Consider the following 25788-nt stretch of genomic DNA (forward strand, 5'->3'; position numbering starts at 1 on the left):
GCATTTATTTGTAAATGTGTAGATGAATGAATGCATTTAGTCAGAATTAATGACAGAATGGATTAATTAATGAATTTATTAAAATGTGAATGATGAAATAAATGAATGCATTTAATCAAAAATCAGTTGATGGGGATAGATGGATGCATGGATGAATTGATTTATTCAAAAGTGAATGATCAGATAAAATAAATTTATTCGTTAATGATGGATAATTAAACGAATGGGTTTGTGGATGAATGAATTGTCAGAACTACTGATGAAATAAATGAATATGTGAATGAATACTTTTATTTATAAATGAAAGGATGAATGAAAAGATGGATGGATAATTTTTAATACATTTATTTGAAAGTGAATGAGTGGATGAATGAATGCATTTAGTCAGATGAAATGGCAAAATAAATACATGAATAAATTCAAAAGTAAATGATGGAATAAATGTATACATATATTCATAAATGAGAGGATGAATGAATGAATCAATGTTTAAATGGATTTTTTTCAAAAGTGAATGATGGAATGCATTAATACATTTATTTATAAATGAGTGGATGGATGGATGAATAAACGAATGAATCGTTGCATGGTTTGATGGATGAATAAATGTATTCATAATGAATGAATGAATTTATTCAAAAGTGATTTATGGAGTGAAATACATGTATTCATAAATGAGTAGACAGATGGATTGAAGGCTGAATTAATACATTTATTTGAAAGTGAATGATGGAATGAATGAATGCATTTACTCAGATGTAATGGCAAAATGAATGCATGAATGAATTTAAAGGTGAATGATGAAATTAATTAATACATATATTCCTAAATGAGGGGATGAATGAATGAATTGATGGATGATAGATATTTGAATAGATTTATTCAAAAGTAAATGATGGAATAAATTAAATAAATTAATTCATAAATTAGTGGATGAATGGATGATGTAATGAATGAATGCATTTATTTGTAAATGAGTGGATGAATGAATGCATTTAGTCAGAATTAATGACAGAATGGATTACTTAATGAATTTATTAAAAGGTGAATGATGAAATAAATGAATGCATTTAATCAAAAATCAGTTGATGGGGATAGATGGATGCATGGATGAATTGATTTATTCAAAAGTGAATGATGGGATGATGAAATACATTTATTCGTAAATAAGTGGATAATTAAATGAATGAATGAATTGATAGATGGGTGGATGAATGAATGAATTAATTTGTGAACGAATACTTTTATTTATAATGCTTGAATTGATGATTAGATGGATGAATGGATGACTAAATTAATACATTTTTTTGAAAGTGAATGAATGCATGAATGAATTCAAAAGTGAATGATGGAATGAATGAATACATATATTCATAAATGAATGGATGAATGAATGAATTGATGTTTAAATGGATTTTTTCAAAAGTGAATGATGGAATGCATGAATACATTTATTTATAAATGAGTGGATGGATGGATGGATGAATAAATGAATGAATCGGTGCATGGTTTGATAGATGAATAAATGTATTCATAATGAATGAATGAATTTATTCAAAAGTGATTGATGGAATGAAATACATGTATTCATAAATGAGTAGACAGATGGATTGATGACTGAATTAATACATTTATTTGAAAGTGAATGATGGAATGAATGAATGCATTAAGTCAGATGTAATGGCAAAATTAATGCATGAATGTTTGAATTGATTAATTCAAAAGTAAATGATGGAATAAATGAAATAAATTAATTCATAAATTAGTGGATGAATGGATGATGTAATGAATGAATGCATTTATTTGTAAATGAGTGGATGAATGAATGCATTTAGTCAGAATTAATGACTGGATGGATGGATGCATGGATGAATTGATTTATTCAGAAGTGAATGATGGGATGAAATACATTTATTCGTAAATAAGTGGATAATTAAATGAATGAATGAATTGATGGATGGGTGGATGAATGAATTCTCAAAATTACTGATTGAATTAATTAATTAATTAATTAATTTGTGAACGAATACTTTTATTTATAAATGATTGAATTGATGATAAGATGGATGAATGGATGACTAAATTAATACATTTATTTGAAAGTGAATGAGTGGATGAATGAATGCATTTAGTCAGATGAAATGGCAAAATGAATGCATGAATGAATTCAAAAGTGAATGATGGAATGAATGAATACATATATTGATAAATTAGGGGGTGAATGAATGAATGAATCGATGGATGGATAGATGTTTGAATGGATTTATTCAAAAGTGAATGATGGGATTAAATACATTTATTCGTAAATAAGTGAATAATTAAATGAATTACTTGTTCGAATTACTGCTGAATGAATTTGTGAATGGATACTTTTATTTAAATGGAGAGGATGGATAAAAAGATGGATGGATGACTGAATTAATACATTTATTTTAAAAGTGAGTGGATGAATAAACGTATTAAGTCAGATGTAATAGAAAATGAATGCATAAATGAATATATTTATAATATATAGTATATTAATTTATAAATGAGTGCATGGATGGATGAATAAATTAGTGAATCGGTGCATGGTTGGATGGATGGATGAATACATTTATTCATAATGAATGAATTCATTTATTCATGAGTGATAGATGGAATTAAATACATGTATTCATGGATGAATTAATAAATAAATATATTTGAAAGTGAATGATGGAATGAATTAATGCATTTAATTATAAATGATTGGATGAATGCATTTTGTCAGAATTAATGACAGAATCAATTTATGATTTTATTAAAATGTAAATGATGAAATGAATGAATGCATTTATTTATAAATAATGGCATGAATGAATGAATTTATCAATTAACAGGAGAAGCCATTTTAGAGAAGCTTGAAGTTTTGCAGTAAAGAAGTTTGAATGAGATCACACATTTCAAACAAATGAATCAATGAATAAGTGAATAAGTGATTATCTCAGGAAAGCCCCATTTGTGTCTGCATCCATGTGTGTACACATGTGCTCGTGTGTCTCTCTTGTCAATACCCTCCTCTGACCCCAGGGGTTAGACGTCTGGACGTACCGTAAGGATATTGAACCGGGCGCAAGACATCAAACCGAAAACCTGATCACACACAGCTCCAAAACCCAGGGAAAGCTATATGTGCAGGCCAGTCTATTAGATCAACTCGTATTGATCTTCTGTCTCATGTCGATAATGCTGATCTGGCAAAAGGGTGTTTATCTTGATAGATTCGAGCAGTCGGTGAATGAACAATATGATGATGTGAACCACAGTAACCCATAAACATAAACAGCGGTATTCAGTCGACACATGTTTGCGAGAATATGAATCAATAGATTCAATGCCCATAATGTAATGTGAGCGGAACTTGAGTTTGTTCATCAGGATTTGTGTGTGTGTGTAGAAGTTAATAACCTCATTTTTCACATGAAGTTCCTTGTGCTTATTGTACTTGTGTATAGTGTGAGTATCAGCATTACACGCACACATGACTCAGATTGTCCAACAGTCTTGGTACTTTCAGATCGTGCTGGAAGAGGATAATTCAATTTCATGTTTAATTCAAACCTTGCCTTGCTAGATTTCGGCTCTTTTCAAATCTTTTAAATGTGGCATTTACGTGCAAAGAAAAGGCACTGTGAAGAAACACACACACTGCTTTTGTCATTTTGTTTATGGGTCTGAATTTATATGGTGTTTAAGCGAATGACCTCAAATGTTTCTCACTTTAAAGCAAACGTTTCACAAGCCTTTTTAAAAATGTCAAATAAATCTTTGGTGTTTCCAGAGTATGCATGTGAAGTTTTAGCTCAAAATACCATATAGATAATTTCTTGTACCATGTTTAAATTGGATCTTTTTGTAGGTGCTGATGAAATGCAAACACTGATCACCATAATGGTGGTTTGTTGAAATTGAAACTCAGTTTTGCTTAGAGCGTGACGGTGGCAGGTGCGTGTATATGCACGTGCACATCAGTGCCGGCCCGAGCCTCTTGGGGGCCCTAAGCAGAATTTGTTTGGGGGTCCCCCTCCCACCATTTTTTTTTTTATAAAAAAATAAAGAAATTCCAAACATTTATAAAAAGAACAAAGTTGCACATTAAGTAAGGGCTAAAATTAGCATTAGGTACAGAAATCAGATCAAATAAATCATAACACTGTCTTTATTGTATGAATTAAATATAATTTTTTAGAGCTACAGAAGTGATTTTCTCTTTGTCTTGGATTGTTTGTTTAACATTAGTGACACAGATTTAAGTAGGTTAATTGAGGTTACTGTCTCTTTAAGAGAAGCACGGACCTGGTTTCTGCCTTATCTATTCATAAACAAATGTTTTTATTGGACAAAGAGTACTGTGTGGGGATCAATTTGTTTGTGTGTGCCCTGTCAAGAACAGAAAGATTTTATGTTTGCTTGCTTTCTGAAACGCGTCTCTCCATGTGTGCACTACTGAGTGCACTTAAACACGCGCGCACACACGTTTAAGTGACGTGCTGTCAATTCTTTTCTCTCTTTCATGTCAGTGCCATGATTAGATTAAGGGGAGGTACTATTGTAATAAGATCCCCTTGTGACATCACAAGGGGAGCCAGATTTCAATTAACTACTTTTTCACATGCTGGCAGAGAATGTTTTACCAAAACTCAGTTACTGTTTTGTTCTTTTTCACATTTTTTAGGTTTATAGAAGCACTTATAGCACTTAAACATGGAAAAAAAGATTTTCATGATATGTCCCCTTTAAACATACTTTTAAGATTTATGTTTTGGAGCTCAACAGTTCCTATTCATCATACTGTATGATGAAGAGCAACATTCTGCTTAACATCTCTTTAAAGGTGTTAAAATTACGACGAATAGTAATAAGTATTCCTTCAAGTAGCATGTCGTCACACACGAGCACGCATTCATCACTGGCTCTGTGAAAAACACGCGTGAGAGGGTTATTGATACGCGCTTCACATGTGTCTGCCTGTTAAAGACATTAGATGGATTCATTTCATGAACGATAAACCTGAAAATGAAGCCGAGTGCATGCGAATTGTAACAGGCAGGAGTCTTATAACGTTAGCGGTGATGAGGTTTCCTCATCTCTCCGTCCTCTCACCTGTCTCTCTCAACAGAGAACCGCAGGGTTGAAAAGGTGCCAAACGCAGGACGCTACGCCATTAGTGTGAAAACTCGAACGATTCCCTGCCATATCTCACTGAACCTACACATTGCGTCTGACAGCATGCATGCATGAACGCGCGCGCATGTGTGTGTGTGTTTGTGTGGGCAGATGTCAAGCTTTGACAGCAGTACTTCCACTGTGTGTGTGTGTGTGTGTGTGTGTGTGTGTGTGTGTGTCCATTGCCTACTGTGTCGAGAGCCCATTAGACACATATGCCAGAGCTGTGTCCACCCTAAATCTGTCTGCCAAACGTCTGCCCGCCCCAGCATTAAACACACACACACAAACACCGTTATCAGTGCAAGCCATGAGCAAGCACACTCACATTCCAGGTCAATTTAATCTAATTGTGTATAATGGACAAAGCAATGCGATAACAAGTGTGTGTACTGTATGTGGACTTCTGTTATTTTATTTCCATGCACCTGTATTTTTAAAGGGATAGTTCGCCCAAAAATGAAAATTCTGTCATTATTTTCTTATCCTCATGTTGATCTAAACCTCTATTTTTTTCTAATGAATACAAAAGAAGATATTTTAATAAAGATGGTAAGCACACAGCTGATTGTAACCATTGACTTCCATAGTAGGAAAAACAAATATGATGGAATTCAATGGGTACCGTCAGCTGTGTGCTTTCTATCATTTTTCAAAATATCTTCTTCAATATTTATCACAATACTTCAGTAATATTTGTTTTCCTACTATGGTAGTCAATGGTTACAATCAGCTGTGTACCATCATTTATCAAAATATCTGCTTTTGTGTTCATCAGAAAATTCATACATGAGAATGAGAAAATTATGACAGAATTTTAATTTTTTGGGTACACTTTTCCTATAAAGGTGTACCAAAAGATGCCAGTGTTGCATTGAAAGCATGGCAATGTAGCAATACATTGACACAACTATTTGTGTGGCACAAAATGCATGAGGTTGCAGGGTTTGAAATATTTTTTTAGCACAGAGTAACACTGTACTAAAATTTGGGAGCACCAGCAAAAATGTAGGAGCATCCATTAAAAATTATAGCAGCACCAGATTAACTCTTTCCCTGCTCTTTCCCAATTAAGAGAAAACGCTTCCCTGCCAATGACTAGTGTTTCCGGCTTTCCGCAATACCCGGAAGTAGCGCCTCACGTGAAAGAGAAAGAACTTTTTTAAGAAACCTACGCATATTTGAGAGGTGATAAAAAGAGAAGTGATGAAGGTAGAATGAATTTTTTTTGTTTGTTTGTTTTTTTTGAAAGCAGAGGGTCTGTTCTTTCATTTGATATATTGAATGTTTATACAGTACAGGCCAAAAGTTTGGACACACTCACTCGTTCTTTATTTATATTTCCACATAATAAACTCGTCCAGACTATGGCATAACACAAATGCAACTGTGAAAATTATGTTGGTGACTGAAAGCATCCAAAATAAATCAAAATTCTGTTATATTTTATCATCTGAAGTGCAGTCACCCTTTGCCTAGAAATTGCAAAACCATACTCGTGTCAAGAAGCTTCTTGAAGTTTTACTTATATTGAATAATATTGAAGGACTTCACATTTAATCTGGGCTCTTATTGACAAATTTATTGTCATCTATTTAAAAAAAAAAATATTTAAAAAATAAAATTTTAGTTTTCTAATAACAGAAATTAATCTGTTTGTAACAGGTATAGTTTTATAGTTTTTTTCTACAAACGTAATTTTTATGTATTTAACCATACACCTTCAGATTAAAAGATTTTTTAAATCATAGTTAACATTTTAGTTAAAAACATTTTCTTGAAGGCATTAAACTTTTGTGAAAATCATGAAAAAATGCTGGCGCTGGCTGGCAACATAAAAAAAATGCTGGCGGGGAAAGAGTTAAAAACTTGTACAATTAAACTTAAATTATTTGCCACAAATTTGACTTGCTATTTGGCCCATTTTTAAACAATCTTTTATGCTTAAACATGTAGTAAAAATGTAATTTAATGGTTTATTATTTTAAAATCAGTTTCATATACAAATTTATTTTAACAAATCCCATTTTATTCTGGTTAAAATGTTTTGGATTCTGTATTTTCACTTTTCATTTATTTTAATCTTTAATGGTTAATTATATTTTACTTGTCAAACAGCATGTTAAATAAACTTAATTCATAACATTTTATAATTTATCTTTCCTAAAATAATCGAATAAAAACAAAACAGATCAATTTTAATTAAAACATTGCATTTTATTTTTGGGGGGCAAAGTGCTGCATAACAAAGCTTTTGAGGGTGATAGTATTACTTAAGAAATAAAAACACTTTAAAATCATAATTTTTATTATTTTAAAAGTAGATTTTACAATACAATAGTAATATATTTCTGTCAGCTTCATTACGTTTAACGGACGTTTATTTTGATGGGTTGTCAATCGCTATAGAGGTCTTAACCCAACCCTAAAAGACCCGAATCACTTCTTACCCGAACCCGACTTGCATAAGTTTTTTGTTTTTTAACAAGACCCGACCTGAGAAAAACTTGACAAAATTAGACCCGAGCCCGACTCAGTTTTTTTGGACCCGAATGTAAACAGCACTGACTTGTGTGCAGTCAACAGCCTGCACAAACATTTAGTCTCAGGTCGGACCTCGGGTTTTCAGATCTAAGTGGACCCGAGAAATCGCATTTCTCAATGAAACAACAAAATCCATGTGAACTCTAAAAGCAAATCTGTATATGAACTAAATACAACATGAAACTTAGTAAGAGCAACTGATAAGACGTTGGCTAATTATTCCACAGTACATGCAAACACTTCATAAAGAAATTAAAACAGGTCAACGACAACACTTGCACAAATGCTCCCAAATATATTTTCAGGTCGCACCAATTAAATTTCAGGACCATATGCGACCAAAATAATTGCATTTTCGTGCCCTGGGTTGTGCTTAGGCTTGGATCAAGTGGCTTTGCCACAATAGGAACACAGCGTCTTTTCTCTGCACACAAAAGCCACAATTAAAAGAACTGGAAAGACCCAAAACTTATCTGACATTATTGGACATGACTAGCTATAGCTTTTGAAATAGCAAATAGGATCTGTTGGGGGGGTGAGATGTTTCGAATTGTATTATTTTCTTACCTCTTAAAACAAACATTATGAAGAAAACCCATTTGTATGTATTGTATTTTAAACAGAAAAGTATTATCAAAGCATGGATGCAAAAATTTTCACTTATGTCCCTATATGTGTGTGGAGATGCACAGTAAAGCACGGTGTATAGTTTGTTTTTTACGTGTGTCGTACGGTCGAACACGCAGCTTTGCAAAGTATAGTTTATGTGGCGCAGATGGGTGATTCTCGCGAAATTAGACTTATGAGGTGTCATAAAACATTTTGATAATAAAAGTAAGAGTATCAAAATAAGAAGCATACAGTTACAAACATCTCTTCATGTACTATTTTGCACAGCCAATTTTGTTGTTTTTTCCACATTTAAAGAGAAAATGTTCATTACCGCAACGTGTCCATGACTGGATTTGGGTTCTTTGACATGAAAATATTTGTAATGAAAAAATGTAAAAAATAAAAAGCTTCTGTGCATGTTAAACTAAAAACATTTACAGTAAAGAAACATTTGGTATTTGGTGATCATTGGTAAAATGTAGAGACAATATTAAGGAATATAAATGTGTCCAAGACCAATTCTCTCATCCTCCGCAACAATTTTCAATCATTGTTTAAGCCCTCAAGGAACTAACTTTTGAAAAAAAATTGTTGGAAGAGACATAATTGACTGTGACACTCAAGATGGCTGCCAGGTTTTTTAAATTTTGTTTGTCATAGTACCTAGACAACTTTTTAGTTCTCATTACCGAAACATGAGTTTGTAAATGCGTATATTTAATGTAATATGTTGCGGTAATGATAATTTTTGATAATGATAATCTAAAAAATGAACCATTTGCTCATTGTTGCTTATTCTCCCAAACTTCAAACTTTTCTCAACTTTGTGTCGTGTCAGTGTACGCCCACATCACCATCAATCCCCGCCATCCAATGTCACTGGAAATCACCACTTCAGGACGAAAATGAACACCTCTGGCTGCTTGTACGTTTAAACACCACTTTAAAAAACAGCTGTCTGTTTAGTCACTAGACAGCAAATCACTTTAATAGATTTTGAAACATAGCTTGTGTCTTTGTGTGAATGAAAATGCCCTGTCACTTGTTGGGTTATGCTCGAATGAGTCTGCAGATGAGACAAAGCTTTCTCAGCGGAGTGGAAAAACAAAAGAGAGAGAGAGAGAGAGATGTGGCTTAAATCCAAATCAAAGATCAGCAGACACACAACAGAGCTCTTTGCTTCATAATCTTCTCTAACTTTGTCCTGTCCTGTCAGTTAGCACCGCTCCCAGATGCTCTCGAAACGCTGCATTGACTCTATTTGCGGGCAGCAGTCGATGACCGGGGTGTAAATCCGACCGTTGTCGGCCCCCCGCCATCTGTCCCGAGGTAACAGAGCCCACGCCGCGGGGCCAGGTGCAGGGACTCTTACAGTAATTGTACCATTTAGTCTATTGTCTGAGCATGAGGTCATATTGTGTTGAAGCGCATGTGTGTGCGCGCGCGTTACTGCAGGGATTGCGTCATCCGTGAAGCACCTGCTCTCAGTGTTGTGTGTCTGTATTTGTTTGCTTGCTGGTACACGGCCTCACTGTGCCTTCTATGATGACCATTATACGTTTCTCTACTCGGTGAATAACTGCGGCGTTCGTTCGGCCCTGGATCCTTTATTCTTCTTTTTATAATGAGAGAGACAATGAGATGAAAACTGGATAGCGGGGAAATATCAGCTATAATTATCCGGCTGGCTCACCCATCACCATTAACTGCAAACAATGTGCATACGCTGTTACTTAAAATAACATTAGATCTTAAAATGAGATAAAATGCAAAGCTTTTTAAAGATCAGAAGCACTTGACATTACACTGTCTGTTGGTCTGAGAAGAATTTGGCCGCATTTTAGCAATGCAGTATTGACCTGTCAGCATTCAGGACCAGGTCAGATTCAAACAATTTTATAAAATAAGAATGTTCTCAAAAATATTTTTACAAGAAGTTTTTAAAAACTTTAAGAAATTTTTTCTCTCTTAAGAATTAAATGACACACTGATCAGTCTGCTTATTACCGAGCCCCTAAGGTGACATTGGAGTAAAAAAATTTATAGTTTAGTTTCATGTGCTCACGTCAAACTTTCATGTGCAGAATTTTTTTTTAAGTTTAGTTTTGTGTGCTCACGTGAAACTATCACGCGAGCACGTGAAACTATCGTTACTTAAACTACTTAAACTAAACTTAAAAAAAAATTCTGCACATGAAAGTTTCACGTGAGCACATGAAACTAAACTTTATTTAATTTTTGCTCCATGTCCCCTTAGGGTTTATTGGTTCAACTTAAAAAAGTAAGTTTTTTGGTTGTCTTAAATTTTTTATACTTATTATTCAACTAATATTTTTAAATTCCATTAACTAAAATTTTAAAAGGCAACCAGGTAACTTACTTTTTTAAGTTGAATCATTTTTTTTACAATGTGAGGTCACAATAAACTTTTTAAACCTTTTAATCCCATTTACATTTTGTAAGCACCTTGATGAATAAAATGTAATATGTTAGATGACTTAAAGGGATAGTTTACCCAAAATGAAAATTCCCCAATGATTTATTGACCCTCAAGCCATCCTTGATGTATATGATTATCGATTTTTCAAACGAACACAATCAGAGTTATATTAGAAAATGTTCTGGCTGTAGAAAAGCTTTATAATGGCAGTAAATGGTGCCTTTGATTTGAAGCCCAAAAAAGTCCATTCATCCTTCACAGAAGTAATCGACACAGCTTTAGGGGGTTAATTAAAGGCCTTTTAATGGGTTTGCAAGAAAACTTTCTATATTTTAAACTTTACAAAGTAATATAACTACACTTACTTTAAAAAAATCCTTGTAACAATTTGCACAAACTTTTTTTTAAGTACAACTTACCTACCAAAATCAAATAAAATCTACTTTATTATTTAACAAATGTTTCATGCATTATTAAGTTAATGTCATTTTAATTATTTTTATTATAGAAATTGGATTCATTTTAATTGTATAGGTAAAGTATATTACTTTTTTGAAAATTAAAGCACGCTGTCCTAAAAAATATTAAATAAATCTTATTTACTGTAGTATTGTAGATTGTATTTATTGTTTGTTATTTTCTTTAACATAGTTGTATGGACTTTTTTTAAGTTACTCTTAGTGTTATAAATGGCATTATAAAACAAAATTCAAACTTGATTCTTTACAGAAACACACACAGAACTGTGTTTTTGACATGCATTGTCAGCACTATGGAGAGAAATACAATAAAATTTGCTGAACAAGGGTTCATGTAAGGAAACATTGATTACCTGAATGGTGACTTGACAAAATTATAATTTTCAACAAAACAACATCAATAACCTTAAAACTTTATGACATTTTTATCTTTATGACATTAACAAATATTTACGTAGCTAAAGTTCTCATCAGTTCTTGTTCTGTGAAAAAGCTTAAAAAATCTAAATATTAAGGCGCAAAGGATTCTGGGTATTTAACATGTGTAAATAAATTTAAGTTCATTTCACTGCAATGTTTTAGTTTAATGGATTTATACGCTTACGTTAAGTGAACTCAGATTTTTGACTTGAACGCGCTAAAGTTTTTGATTAAAATTTACTTCATTATTTTAGGACTACGCACAGTAACTATAAAACAGTTCAATAATACAAGAAAATATATAATAAGACTTACTGTTCCCACACATTTCATTTTGTACACAAATTAATTTTGAAATTATTATAATTTTACTTAGGAAAATCTAGTTCTCAATAAATGTTAATATTACTATGTAAAAAATTATGAGGATTAATCTAATGTATTTTACTACACCAAGAAGTTCGTTTTTTTCAGCTTTTGTAGCTTCCGGTAATGACAGTAAGTGTTCACGAGACCAAGCGTTACCAGCCAACTATTTATTTAGGCTGTCAGATACTGTAGTATAAATAATTTTCTAGTAATTTAATAAATTATTGAATATAGAGGACATAATACTGTATGACCCCCTCTCCAATGTTTTGAGTCATTTATTTATTCAGTTAGCACTATATGCTAGTTAATGCTATATGCTAGCGTTTAGGCTGAAGTTCTACCATTGTCGTTACAGTTACGTTTAGCAGGTCCATACTGAAAAAAACAAACTTACCACTCAGAAACGTCCATTAACAATCTTCAAACAATTAGTTGTTCCTCTTAATCTGTATTTTCGTCTGATACAGGCACAAACATAAAGGTCTGTTTGCTTTTGTGAGCGACTGGCATGAGCCTCAGAGTAGAGCTCAATATTATTATTCATGACCCTTCCAAATAAAGCATTCACAGAAGAAATCCCAGGGTTGTAAATGGTCATGTAAAATGTTTCTGGATAATTTTTGCACTTAATAAAATGCACTTTAATGCATTTTTTGGCACCTTTAAGTAAAGCATAAGGAAACGTCTTAGCATCGTAATGTTTTATCTACAAGTCTATACCCACACAACAGGTTATATTAGCAGTGTTTGTGTTGTAGGTGATCTCCAGTGATCCGCTCTGGGTGCCCACTACAGAGGAGGAGTATTTGCACTTCGGAGAAAAAGCGGACTCAAGCAACCAGGCCCTAAAATACATGAACGCCGTACGGAGACGCAAGGGACTCTACGTGGACGAGAAGATCGTAGAACATGGAGAAAAACAGCGAACTCTCGGCAAAAACAAATGAAGCATCTTTTCATTCGCAATGCACAGACGTCAAAGTTTTGTTTATAATGGATCCTGTGCAGAATTTTGTCATATTGGTTGATTAAATAATGGTCAGTGGGTGAGAACAGTGTGAAAACAGTGTGCACTAAAACCTGTAATGCTGTATTTACTGTTATAATACAGTAATAAAATACGGCAAGCAGTTACACAGTTTTATGAGGCATTTTTGATATTCTGATCTTTGCTGACTTTTGTTTTGCTTGGTACAGATGTGCACTTCAGATTACATCAGATTAATCAATTGTTCCCATTACATATTTTTTAAGACAACCACACCTTCCGTTATTTATTTAAAACCGGATTAAACCCTACTAACAAATAGAGATGCTTTGCAATACTGGCAGATCTTCTTACCAGTTGGGATGGTGTGTTGGGGTCCAGCGGGACCGTATCTTGCATAATTTACAAGTGCACTTGAAATACAGTTTTAATTAGTTTAAAGTGGAGCAGAGTTCAAATAAATCCCCCCGTCTCTCCCTTTAGGTTTACAAATATTTAAATCCTTAAAAAATAAATTTGCGTGAAACACATTTAATGGGATTGGGAGAATTAAATTAATTCTGATAAAGGACAAATATCTCGTACTTCCCAGGCAAACAAAACGTTCAAATCTTTTAGTAAGGATTTAATGAATGCGTTTGAGTGAACACAAGTTGAATTTTTCATTATTTATTCGTTCATTGAAATGTTTCATCACTCAAAAAAGCAATAAACATTTAAAAATATCAAAGGACTATTGGTATTACATGTCTCTCTGGAGCTTGTTTCTAACTGCGTAAAAGAGGAATTTAAAGGTCAAATATTTTTAAATAATGGCTTTATCTCATAGCAATACTGTGCTCATCTGGGCAATTTATATTTCCAACAGCTGTGCTCATGTTCTGTCACTTATAACTTAACAATCATAAAGGTAAACTAATAAAAAGGGGAAAAATCAATATTTAATGCTTATGTAAAGCGGATTTTTATCACAATATAAACCTAGAAGAGATGATCGCGACCCATCAGGTATAGTTGGGTTTTTAATCATACTTCAGGGCAGGCCCGGCTGCATGGGGGGGCCAGAGTGGGCCTGGCCCACCCAATCAGAGGCTTGGCCCACCTTGGCCCCACACAACATAAAGCCAGTCTTTTGGCAAAAAATCTGTAATGTTATACTATATTTACAGACGTGAGAATAATTCTTAAAGGAATATTCCATTTTCTTAAAAGAAAAATCCAGATAATTTACTCACCACCATGTCATCCAAAATGTTGATGTCTTTCTTTGTTCAGTCGAGAAGAAATTATGTTTTTTGAGGAAAACATTGCAGGATTTTTCTCATTTTAATGGACTTTAATAGAGCCCAACATTTAATACTTAACTCAACACAACGAGTTTCAAAGGACTATAAACGATCCCAAACGAGGCATAAGTGTCTTATCTAGCAAAACGATTGTCATTTTTGACAAGAAAAATAACAAATATACATTTTTAAAACACAACTTCTCGTCAAAAAATTGGTTATTTTCGACGAGGTATTTGTTCAAGAGTTCAGTTTAGCAACTCGTCAAAACATTAAAAAACTGAAACCGGAAGTAAAGTTCTGACCAGACGCGTATCGCATCACCACATGTGCGTCCGATGAAACCGTCTATACTTACGCCTACCTTTGACTAGACCTAACATTTAGTCTCAGGCGTACATTACGCCTAGATGATGCAACAGCTGTAAATTCTATGTAGGATATCAAGCACATTTTACGTCCAGACTAGTCTTACGACCCCAGGAGAGGCATTGCATTTTTGCGCAATAAGCTGTTTTCCAAGGCTGTGCGCGTAAAAACAGACGATATTCCAGACTTAACTGTACAGAGGCAAAATCATGCACGATGAATGCAAAGGTAAAATATTTCTGCCCGAATTTTAATGAAATAATCTTGTCGCATCAAGATGTGGGAAATTTTTGAAGTAAGGCTCTGCCTAGAGATTTATCTTCAAGAAAGTTCCAGAATTGTGATGTCATTACAGTGGGCGTGGCTTTTTTCAGGCATGTGTGTGTTTTCCTGCATGCATTGTACGCTGCTGATATATGCGTATATAGGACTGATCTGATCGGAGATCAGGGGTCACTTCTGCAGGGGGACCGGTGGGTAATGTCCTCTATGTTTATATAAGCTAATGGCGCTAATTTAGCGGAACGAATGGCTTTGGTCGACAAAACAGACAACACATTCAGATGCTACAGATTAACCAGTGCAAATGGGACGTTTGGACTGGATTTCACCGCTATTTAACAAAAGAGCTTATTTGCAAGTTTAGACAGGTTGGGGAAATTAGGTAGATGAGGTGAACTTCAGCAGCGTCCGAAGTGGAAATTTATTTGATAATGCTTCTTGCAGCTCTATAATGTCCATTATGGTTGTAACATAAAATCATCTGCTGCTACATTTAGAGTAACATGAAACAAATGTATCTCGGTTATAGAGTTTAATAAGGGTGAAAAGTTGTGTTTGTACTGACATTATCATTTGTACAGCTAGTATTTACCACTATGTGCATGCTTAGCATTACTATAGTAATCTATTGTTGTACATTCACAAGTGATCATACTGTGCATCCCCATTTACAGATGTTTTTAACATCAGATTTCAGATCTGAAACTGACTATTTCATAATCAGTTTTATTTTCGAGCGAGGACGAGGAGCAGCTGTTTGCTGAAAATCACATTGTATAACGTTGATAAGCCGATGAAGCCCTGCATCCAGACGTCTGTGCAACTAAACAGTTTATATCAATAACATTACGTTTCTATCGTAGTGTAAAAGTAAAGCAGGTCTGGGTGGTACATTAAATATCCACAGTATACTCGCATAGATTTTTACAAAACCGTGTCAGACGATTTTTTTTAAATGCTTTATTTTCTGAGGACTCCAGAGTATTAAGTGGCTTTTCTGTTTGTATGTGATCTCCATGTTTGCTTTCCAGGCTGGGCCAAAACCGATGAGCCCGGCATCAGACAGGCTTACTGTGTGTCCTTTGGAGAACAGGAAGGACACAGAAGTCAGATTCTTTATCTCGCTAAACATTGGAAATACAGAACAAATATTACCAGACGTCTTTTCACGGGAAGATGCAATTTGAGACGATGCACCACAATAGAAGCTAAACACTATGTGAAGTGTGAGCACATTCAGTGTGATTGATAATTGGCTGTTATCTTGATCAATGAGCTAAGAAGGACAGAGGGATTCTTGTGATGGGCAAGTAAAGAATTGTCTGAGTTTACCCGACGTAAAGAGTTTCACGCCTGTAATTCATTAAAAGCCCTCGGGAAAACATTAGTGGGGCCAAAAGGAGCAACACAAAAAACTAAAGCCAGGAGTCGAACCCTTGCAAAGCATTGCTTGTGTAACTCGTGTACATGGATGTTCGATGCATGCGCATTGTAAAAAAACAGAGATGCATTGCATTTTGTCGCAGTGTATTTACGTGATGCAAATTTCTTCATCAGAATTAGTACACGCACCGCCGGATTTTGTAACTGTGTGTACTTTGTGCAGGATAATGTAGTATATAGCCCAGGATATGCATGGCATTTTGTCCCAATGTGCATGCGTCAAACAGCTGTGTACACTCTACGCTGACCCTCGAATAAAAACGGGACTACTTGCTTACAGCTACATTTGCACGACAACAGTGTAGTAAAAAATGTGAACGTTTTAACACTGTCTTTGAAAAATTTTACGTACACAATACGAACGTTTTCAAAACGATCTGCGTAAACTAAACGCCAAAATTATGCGTTGCCAGGCGACTACACAGCAAAAAATTACTTACTTAGTATTTTTGTCTTGTTTTTAGTAGAAATATCTAAACATTCTTAAATTAAGATGCTTTTTCTTGATGAGAAACATGACCTAATAAAATAATTCTAGTTTATAGACAAAAAATATACAATTTAAGTAAATTTTAATTCAAGTCAAGCAAAAATATCTGCCAGTTTTCTGTTTTTTAAATACTTATTTTAAGCAAATTTTGCACCCCATTGGAAGATAATTTTGCTTGTTTTAATCACAAATTCATGTAAATTTTATAGTTTTTGCTCATCAAGAAAATACATCTTGATTTAAGAATTTTTGAATATAGATATATACACTGCAAAAAAAATTTTTTCAAGAAAATAATTCTTAGTTTTTTGTCTTATTTCAGTAAAAATATCTACAAATTCTTAAATCAAGATGCTTTTTCTTGGTGAGCAAAATGACCTTAGAAAATAATTCTAGTTTTTAGACCAAAAATTTAAGTGATTTTGTGCATAAAACAAGCAAAAAAATCTGCCAATGGGGTAAGCAAAAAATCTTGAACATTTTCCTTAAACACTAAATTCAAGAAAAATTCTAGAAAATTTTGCTTACCCCATTGGCAGATTTTTTTGCTTGTTTTATGCACAAAATCCCTTAAATTTGATATTTTCGGTCTAAAAACTAGATTTAATTTCTTGGGTCATTTTCCTCAACAAGAAAAATCATCTTAATTTAAGCATTTTTTGATATTTTTACTGAAAACAAGACAAAAATACTAAGAATTTTTTGCAGTGTAGATATAGGATAGATCCAATGCACACTGCAAAAAATGACTTTCTTAATAAGTTTGTCTTTGTTTTCAGTAAAAAATAGCAAATAATAAAAGAAAATAAGTCTAGTTTTTAGACCAAAAATATCAAATTTAAGTGATTTTTGTGCATAAAACAAGCAAAAAATATCTTGGACATTTTTCTTAAACACTAAATTCAAGAAAAATGTGCTTACCCCATTGGCAGATTTTTTTTTGCTTGTTTTATGCACAAAATCACTTAAATTTGATATTTTTGGTCTAAAAACTAGACCTATTCTTGAGTTGTTTTGCTCATCAAGAAAAAGCATCTTTATTTAAGAATATTTAGATATTTTTACTGAAGACAAAAATACTAAGAAAATGTTTTCTTGAAATTTTTTTTTTTGCAGTGACAAGAAGTGACACTTGACTATAAAGCGTGAACATTTTGTAACCTTTTTTGAAGAAGCTTTAATAAACTCAACACATCCTGTAGGCCGCTATTATTGTTATGGTTGTCAAGTTCTCGCACATGCACATTGAAACGTGCAGACGTTACAGTTTTCATCGATTTTCCGTTTCTGTCATTGACATAGAAACAATAATCGTTTTCTACAATTTACACTTTGTAACGTGTTTTGGAAGCATTTTCAGACCCTACAAAGACCGCCATGAATCAAAATTGATTCATCTTTGTAATATTGCATCAAAATGTAATAATTTAAAATAACTTGTTTGGCAGATCTGACTTTTCAATCTCTCTCCTCCAATCACCTGGCTCAAAGTTACACCCACGTGTCATGTTCACATTTATTTCTGATGGATAATTTCAACATCCTCATGCCCTGCCCTGAATTTTTTTGAATTGTCCCGACAATGAATCCTGACATTCGTTTTATTGCCATACTCATCATATCTCGAAAAACTGTATGTTAGTATTGTGGTAGCATATTTGAATAAATATTAACAAATATGTTACTATATGGTGCTATTTATGAATGTGGTTCTGGAACACAAAACCAGTCTTAAGTCGCACGGGTATATTCGTAGAAAAATAAAAAAATATATTGTATGGGTCAAAATTATCGATTTTTCTTTAATGCAAAAAAAAATCATTATAAAATCAGTATATTATGTATAGATCATGTTCCATGTACCATAAATATATCAAAGCTTTATTTTTAAAAGCAAACAAAATTGACTAGAAACTCGTCATTGCAATAACCCGTTCTTTTGGGCATTCAGTTCACAAAGTCATTATAGCGATAAGCCAGTTAAGGGTGCTAACAAACCTTTTTATTAGTAATATGTGTTGCTCTAAAGACTTCAAAAGCAATTTTCTCAAATTTTTGATTTTTTCAACCTCAGATTACAGATTTTCAAAGTGTTGTATCTATTGTGTCAAATGTTGTACTATCCTAACAAACCATACATTAATATTTAGCTTTTGGATGATGCATAAATCTCAAAAAAGTTTTTAAAAAATTGACCCTTAATAAGCAAGTGCCTCTAAAGTCATTGGAGATCACCAGTTGGCCCTATTGCAGGTTTCTTGTAGGCTCTCCAACTCCTGTATCCAACTTGACAGATGTAATTTAAAAATATTGCACATTGCCACGAGTCCCCTGGGTTTTTCTTTATCTATTCAAATGTAGCGCAGAACAACATCAATGATGCAGACTTCCAAAAATGCTCCACATAAAAACATACCACATGATCATTCAGAGAAAGAGCTGTTTTTTTATATTTCCATAGCATCTTTTTATGTACTTCATAGTGAACACTCCAAAACACACACACACCGTATAATCCACCTCAAGGCACAGTCGAAACATTATATGGGCCGGAGGGAGACGGCGTATGAATTATGGATAAGGCCACAGATTGGCGTGTAGAGCAAAGGCTCATGGGTGAAATGATTAAGTTGCACGCCCTCTGTAAGGAGAGCCAGGTGTGGTTTTGGTTATGTATGTGTGTGAATATGTCAAGTTGCTATCTCTATACCATCCCATAAAACTATGGTTACTGTTACAAGTAATATGTTTACATAATATTGGAGTAAAAGCACATTTAGTGATCCTATATAGTGACCTCATGTACACTTTTATAAAAAAATCCTGATGATTTACTCACCCCCATGTCATCCAAGATGTTTGTCTTTCTTTGTTCAATTAAGTTTTTTTGAGGAAAACATTCCAGGATTTTTCTCCGTATATTGGACCTCAACAGTTTCAATGCAGTTTAAAAATTGCAGTTTCAATGCAGCTTCAAATGGCTCTAAACGATCCCAACCTAGGCATAAGGGTCTTATCTACTGATAGATTTCATGATTTTCGCCAAAAAAAGTTTTCTTACATATTACGTGATCACGTCGAAAGGTCGTGCATGACGTATGCAAACCTCTCCAGTGTTTACAACGGTGGAAAAAGAGGACTGTTTTGATATTGATGTATGTGAAATGATACTAAGTAAAGGGATAGTTCACCCAAAAATGAAAATAATGTCATTAATGACTCACTCTCATGTCGTTCCAAACTCGTAACACCTCCGTTCATCTTCGGAACACAGTTTAAGATGTTTTAGATTTAGTCCGAGAGCTTTATTTAGCATTGTCTTCTCTTTCTGTTGTGAAGCGCATGCGGAAGATAAAAGTCACGTGACTGCAGTGACGCGGATGACGTGTTATCCACAGACATGTTTGCGAAGTTTTTTTTCAAACGTTAAGCATGCTGAAATCAAAAACAAAAAAACAGCTGGGGCGCACCAGATAACACGTCAGCCACGTCGTACTTAATCCGCGTCACTGCATGTGACTTTAGTCTCGCGTATGCGCTTCACAACAGACGCGGAAGAGAAGACAATGCTGAATAAAGTCGTGATTTTTGTTATTTTTGGACCAAAATGTATTTTCGATGCTTCTACACGTTCTAACTGACCCACTGATGTCACATGGACTACTTTGATGATGTGTTTATTACCTTTCTGGACATGGACAGTATACCGTACGTAGATTTTCAATGAAGGGTCTTCAAGCTCTCGGACTAAATCTAAAACATCTTAATCTGTGTACCGAAGATGAACGGAGGTCTTACGAGTTTGGAACGAGTCATTAAATGTACAATTTGTAAGATATTTGCAGTAAAATATCCAAAAACCACTAGTCCAGTTTTATATATTTTGTCCAGCTGATTACTAACAATATCTATAATGTTTTCAACTACTTGTAAATTATGGGAAAATTGCTGCCCTAAACGGTGACACGTGGCAGTGCAGTCACCTGTAAATGACGTTAATATCTACATTACCCTTTGTTACCGCCTTTACTGACGTAAAAAACACATGACAACAGTGACGTGGACAAATGCGGTAGTAATAGCGTCTGTAGGGCCACTCGCTTGTTTATGGTAAGTTTGTTCATCTGAACACTTAATTCTGTGCTGTGTTAACAAACCATCGTATTGGACTAATACTGTAACATCTATGACTAACAATTGCATTTTGAACATTACATGAAACCTTACATAATGAAAAAAAAAACAATGTCATCAAACACAACATTTATTAAACTTGATTTCTTTACCTCATGTGTAACATGATTTCTCGTTCCCGTCTGATGGCCATCAGCGTTTGAGTTAAAGACAACAAATCCAATCAGTCTACGCTGCTTCAGAGCGTCATTAATCTACGTCATTGTTATTGATTTGATATGGCGCCCTCTAGCGGCACGGATTATACAAATTGCATCTTTAATGTCCCTTTAATGTTTAACTTTATTGTTTAAAATGTGGGTTTCATATGTAACAGCTTATGTGATCACGTTATAAGTAAGGTCGCGCTGGCGCATCACACAGATAGTGCAAGACAATAAGTTGTGGTTTAAAAGTACTTTTTTGGGTGATAAGACCCTTATGCCTCGGTTGGGATCGTTTAGTAAACTGTGAGGTCCACTAAAGTCCACTATATGAAGAAAAATCCTGTAATGTTTTCCTCAAAAACTTAATTTCAATTCATTTTTTTATGAAAGTGGAGTAATCCTTTAAAGGAACTGCTTACAACTCATTCATATTCAAATCTTTATAATCAAAGTTGGCACACCAAGATGTGTCGGATAAAATTTGGCACCGTTGGCACAGAACGGAGTCGGCTCTTGTGTCCGGACGTGCCAGGTTTGAGTATGCAGCAGATGGGAAGCTTATCAGTCAATATCGATTCAGATTTCACTTCGTCAGGCAAATCCATCATCATGTGACTTAAAAAAAAATTGGGAATTTGAACATGGGTCATACTGTGTATATAGACGAGAAATTAAATTTTTGAGTTCTTATGAATGTGTTTTTAAAAAAAACTGTTCCTGCCACAGATCTCCTTTACCATTTTAATTGCCCAAAATCACTGCATGTGAATTCGACTCCACACACCTTTGTTTGCATTTTGTCCGTCTCTTATCCTTCAAGGGCCGTGATTTTTTCTCCCTGTGAGCTGACATTAATTACCTTTGTTTCCAAAGCTTTTGTGAGCTCCGCCATCTCTCGCATTACCTCATACATTTCTCAAACCTGAGAAGACCCAATGAGGGGGGGTTGGCGTTTGCAGCAGATGCGCGTTTGTCTTCACCTCACAAAAGATTTTTTCCCTCTTTTTTTTTTTTTTTTGACTAAGTTCCTGTGGCCTTGAGGGATCCCAGCCGTGACCCTCACCGAGCTTGTGTTTCCATCTCTGCCGTGTATGGATCGCTCTAGACTATCTGGTGATTCATTAGACACAGGCGGGAGCCGTTGAGACAATCGACTGCTAATGCGTTTCCCAGAGCTCCTTCTCAACAATTCGTGTTTCCTTTTGAGTTTTTTCCTGCTCTTAAGGAGCGTTTAGAGAGTCGTGCAGTAGCGCTCCCACTGAGAGACAGCAAACGAAGGATGCAAACGGGCTGTTTTTGTGTCCCGCCCTGAGCTCAATAGCTGTGTGGAGGTGGTGTTTCCCCATGGGTCCGTGCCAGGGTGGAGAGCCCCGCTGGCAGTCGCCCGATACGGGCCACATAATATGGCAGTGGGTGCTTGGAAGTAAGAGTCTAAATGTCAGCCGATGTGTGCCAGACTGAGGGGGAGGAAAATCTGGGGATGTTGGACTCACTGTTGGATGTTTTGAGAGCGATCTTAATGTGTCTCAATACATTTTTAACCTACTGTAGAGTATATGAAAAAAATTCTGTGTGCCAGTAAGCAATCACAGTGATTCTCACACATTTTGGCTTGGGAAAACCTCTAAAACGATAAGTAAAACTAAAGAAATGTACCCATTCAGTTTCCTAAACTATAAAAGAGCATTTATGCATGGCAGATGTTTTTATCCAAACCTCTGCAGTTCTTTTTATCAGGATGTGTTTGTTTGTTTGTTTGTTTATTTATTTATAAAGCACACAACTACAGCGCTGTGCTGCCCAAGGTGCTGTACAAGCAAATTATATAAAAGAAACACATCATAAATATATCATAAATACGTCATAAAAAACATGTAATACATCAGTATAATTAAGTAAAAGAAATAAAAGCTTTAGATAACAGATAAGATTTTAACTCACATTTAAAGGTAGATAATGACCTTGAAGCCCTAACTTTTTGAGGTAAAGAATTCCAGAGTTTAGGACCATAAACCGAGAATGCCCTATCCCCTCTAGATTTTAACCTGGACTTGGGAACCTGGAGAAACAGCTGATCTGAGGACCTAAGGGATCTTGTGTAATTTCGGTGCACTAACAGGTCTCCAAGATAGGAGGGTGCCAAACCATGTAAAGCTTTAAAAACCATCACTAGAATTTTGGATTCAATTTGGAGGTGCACTGGTAGCCACTTTAAAGAGAATAGAATTGGGGTGATGTGCTCATATTTTCGAGTACCTGTCAGCATCCTGGCTGCAGCATTTTGAACCACCTGTAGCCGAGATAATGCTGATTGACTAATTCCGGAATACAGTGAATTACAATATTCCAATCTTGAAAAAACAAAAGCGTGTATTGTTGTTTCTAAATCTCTAGGAGACAGAAAGGACTTAACCCTTGCCAAAAGTCTCAGATGGAAAAAGCATGATTTCACAACAGCATTTATTTGTTTATCAAACTTCAAATCACTGTCAAAGAACACACCCAGATTTTTTATTAGTGGCTTGTTGTACTTTCCAAAGGACCCAAATTTACTGGATTACATTTTCCAAAGACAATAATCTCTGATTTGTTTTCATTTAGTTTTAAAAAATTTAGAGACATCCAACTCTTAATCTCCTCAAGACACTCCGAAATCAAAAACTCATTTTTCTTGAAAGGTAAGTAAAACTGAGTATCATCAGCATAGCAGTGAAATGACACATTGTGTTTTCTAAAAATTGAACCCAAAGGCAACATATAGATCGAAAAAAGCAATGGTGCAAGAATGGACCCTTGAGGTACACCGTATTTAATATGACCTGTAGAGGATAAAGACTCCCCTATTTTCACACAGAAACTTCTATTTGACAGGTAAGATCTAAACCACTGTAAGGCCACTCCATGTATTCCAATATAACACTCGAGGCGGGATATCAATAAATTGTGGTCAATGGTGTCGAAAGCTGCACTTAGATCTAATAGAAGTAAAATAGCAGATACGCCGGAATCAACTGTTAGTAGGATATCATTGTGGACTCTTAAGAGAGCTGTTTCTGTACTGTGCTTTGCTTTAAAACCTGACTGAAAAACCTCTAGTAACGAGTTTTCTTCTAGGAATTTTTGTAGTTGGGATAAAACAACTTTTTCCAAAACTTTGGAAAAGAAGGGCAAATTTGAAATAGGTCTAAAATTTGAGCAATCAGTGGGATCCAAATTAGCTTTTTTGATAAGGGGTTTAACAATGGCATGTTTAAAATAATTAGGAACTAAACCTGATCTCATGGAGGTATTTATTATGGTCAAGACACTTGGGCCTATGACCTCAAAAGCCAGCTTAAAAATACGGGTAGGAACAACATCAAGTGCACAGGAGGTAAACTTCAGATTTTCAACTATATCCTTTAAGTAAAATAAAGATACAGGCTCAAACTGATTTAAGACAGCAGAGCAGGTAGAAGGCATAGATGGATCATGAGCGGGGTACTTAATTGATGATCTTAATTCCTCAATTTTAGCTAAAAAATATTTTAAAAAATGTTCACAATTTTGTGGGGAGGCAACCAGGCTGTTTAACACTGGAGGATTTACCACAGAATTAATCGTATCAAACAAAACTCTAGGTTTATGCCGATTATTTTCAATAAACTCAGAGAGGTAAATGGCCCTTGATTTAAGTACAGAGTTTTGATAAGTCATTAAAGAGTCTTTATAGATGTCACGTGAAACTTGAAGATTGTCTTTTCTCCACTTGCGCTCAGCTCGCCTGCAAGCCTGGCGGAGAACACGAGTGGAGTCATTTAGCCATGGTTTTGATGCTGCTTTAAAACGTTTTTTCTTCAGGGGGGCAACGGAGTTTAGAATATTTGTGCATGTTGAGTTAAACTGAACCAGCAGCTCCTCTACGCCCAGTAGAGTAGATGGGTTTTCATCGAATAGAAAAGGAGGGGCTACTTCAGTAAACAAGGTGCAAAAATTAATTATCGTGTCATCATTTACTATACGGAGAAGACGATCGTCAGCAGATGGTTTGATGATGATAGACGGTAATGCAATGTCAAACACTACCGCTTTATGATCGGAAAACACAATGTCAGATATCTCAATGTCACAAACGGAAAGGCCATACGATAATACAAGGTCCAAGGTTCCAAGGTGTGTTCCTTGGAAATCAAACCCATGACTTTTATGTTGCCAGTGCAATCCTCTACCAACTGAGCTACAAGAAGAGCTACAAATCGAGCAGTTTAGTGACATTTAGTCAGTAACTACCTGTATTAACATTAACACCCTCTCGGGGTGACAATGAACCAAACTTCTATCCGTCATCAAGAAACATCGCACACCCAACAAAAACACATAAAACAATCCTATACGTCAACCTTCAACACGAACACTTCTCTTTTCCCCCAAATAGCATCATAAACCCAACAAAAGGTTCCAGAGCACAGCACGTTTATGTGGACGAGATGACTTCATTGCCGTGTGTGTGTGTGGAGATGCTGTTTTAATGGCCCAAGGCTCTCAGAGACTCGTGAG

At 34.9% G+C, this 25788-nt stretch overlaps 1 protein-coding gene across 2 annotated transcripts in view; it reads left to right on the forward strand.

Moving 5' to 3' along the window:
- Positions 1-13776, forward strand: part of efl1 (elongation factor like GTPase 1) — a 148978-nt gene extending 135202 nt beyond the window's left edge. For both annotated transcript variants that reach the window (XM_065249452.2, XM_073811888.1), the window contains exon 20: positions 12813-13776. In XM_065249452.2, coding sequence (XP_065105524.2) covers positions 12813-13001 — 189 coding nt within the window. In that variant the 3' untranslated portion in view covers positions 13002-13776. The remainder of the gene's footprint in view (positions 1-12812) is intronic.
- Positions 13777-25788: the final 12012 nt, after the last annotated feature.

The sequence above is a fragment of the Paramisgurnus dabryanus genome, chromosome 2, assembly GCF_030506205.2.
Source record: "Paramisgurnus dabryanus chromosome 2, PD_genome_1.1, whole genome shotgun sequence".
Taxonomy (NCBI): Eukaryota; Metazoa; Chordata; class Actinopteri; order Cypriniformes; family Cobitidae; genus Paramisgurnus; species Paramisgurnus dabryanus.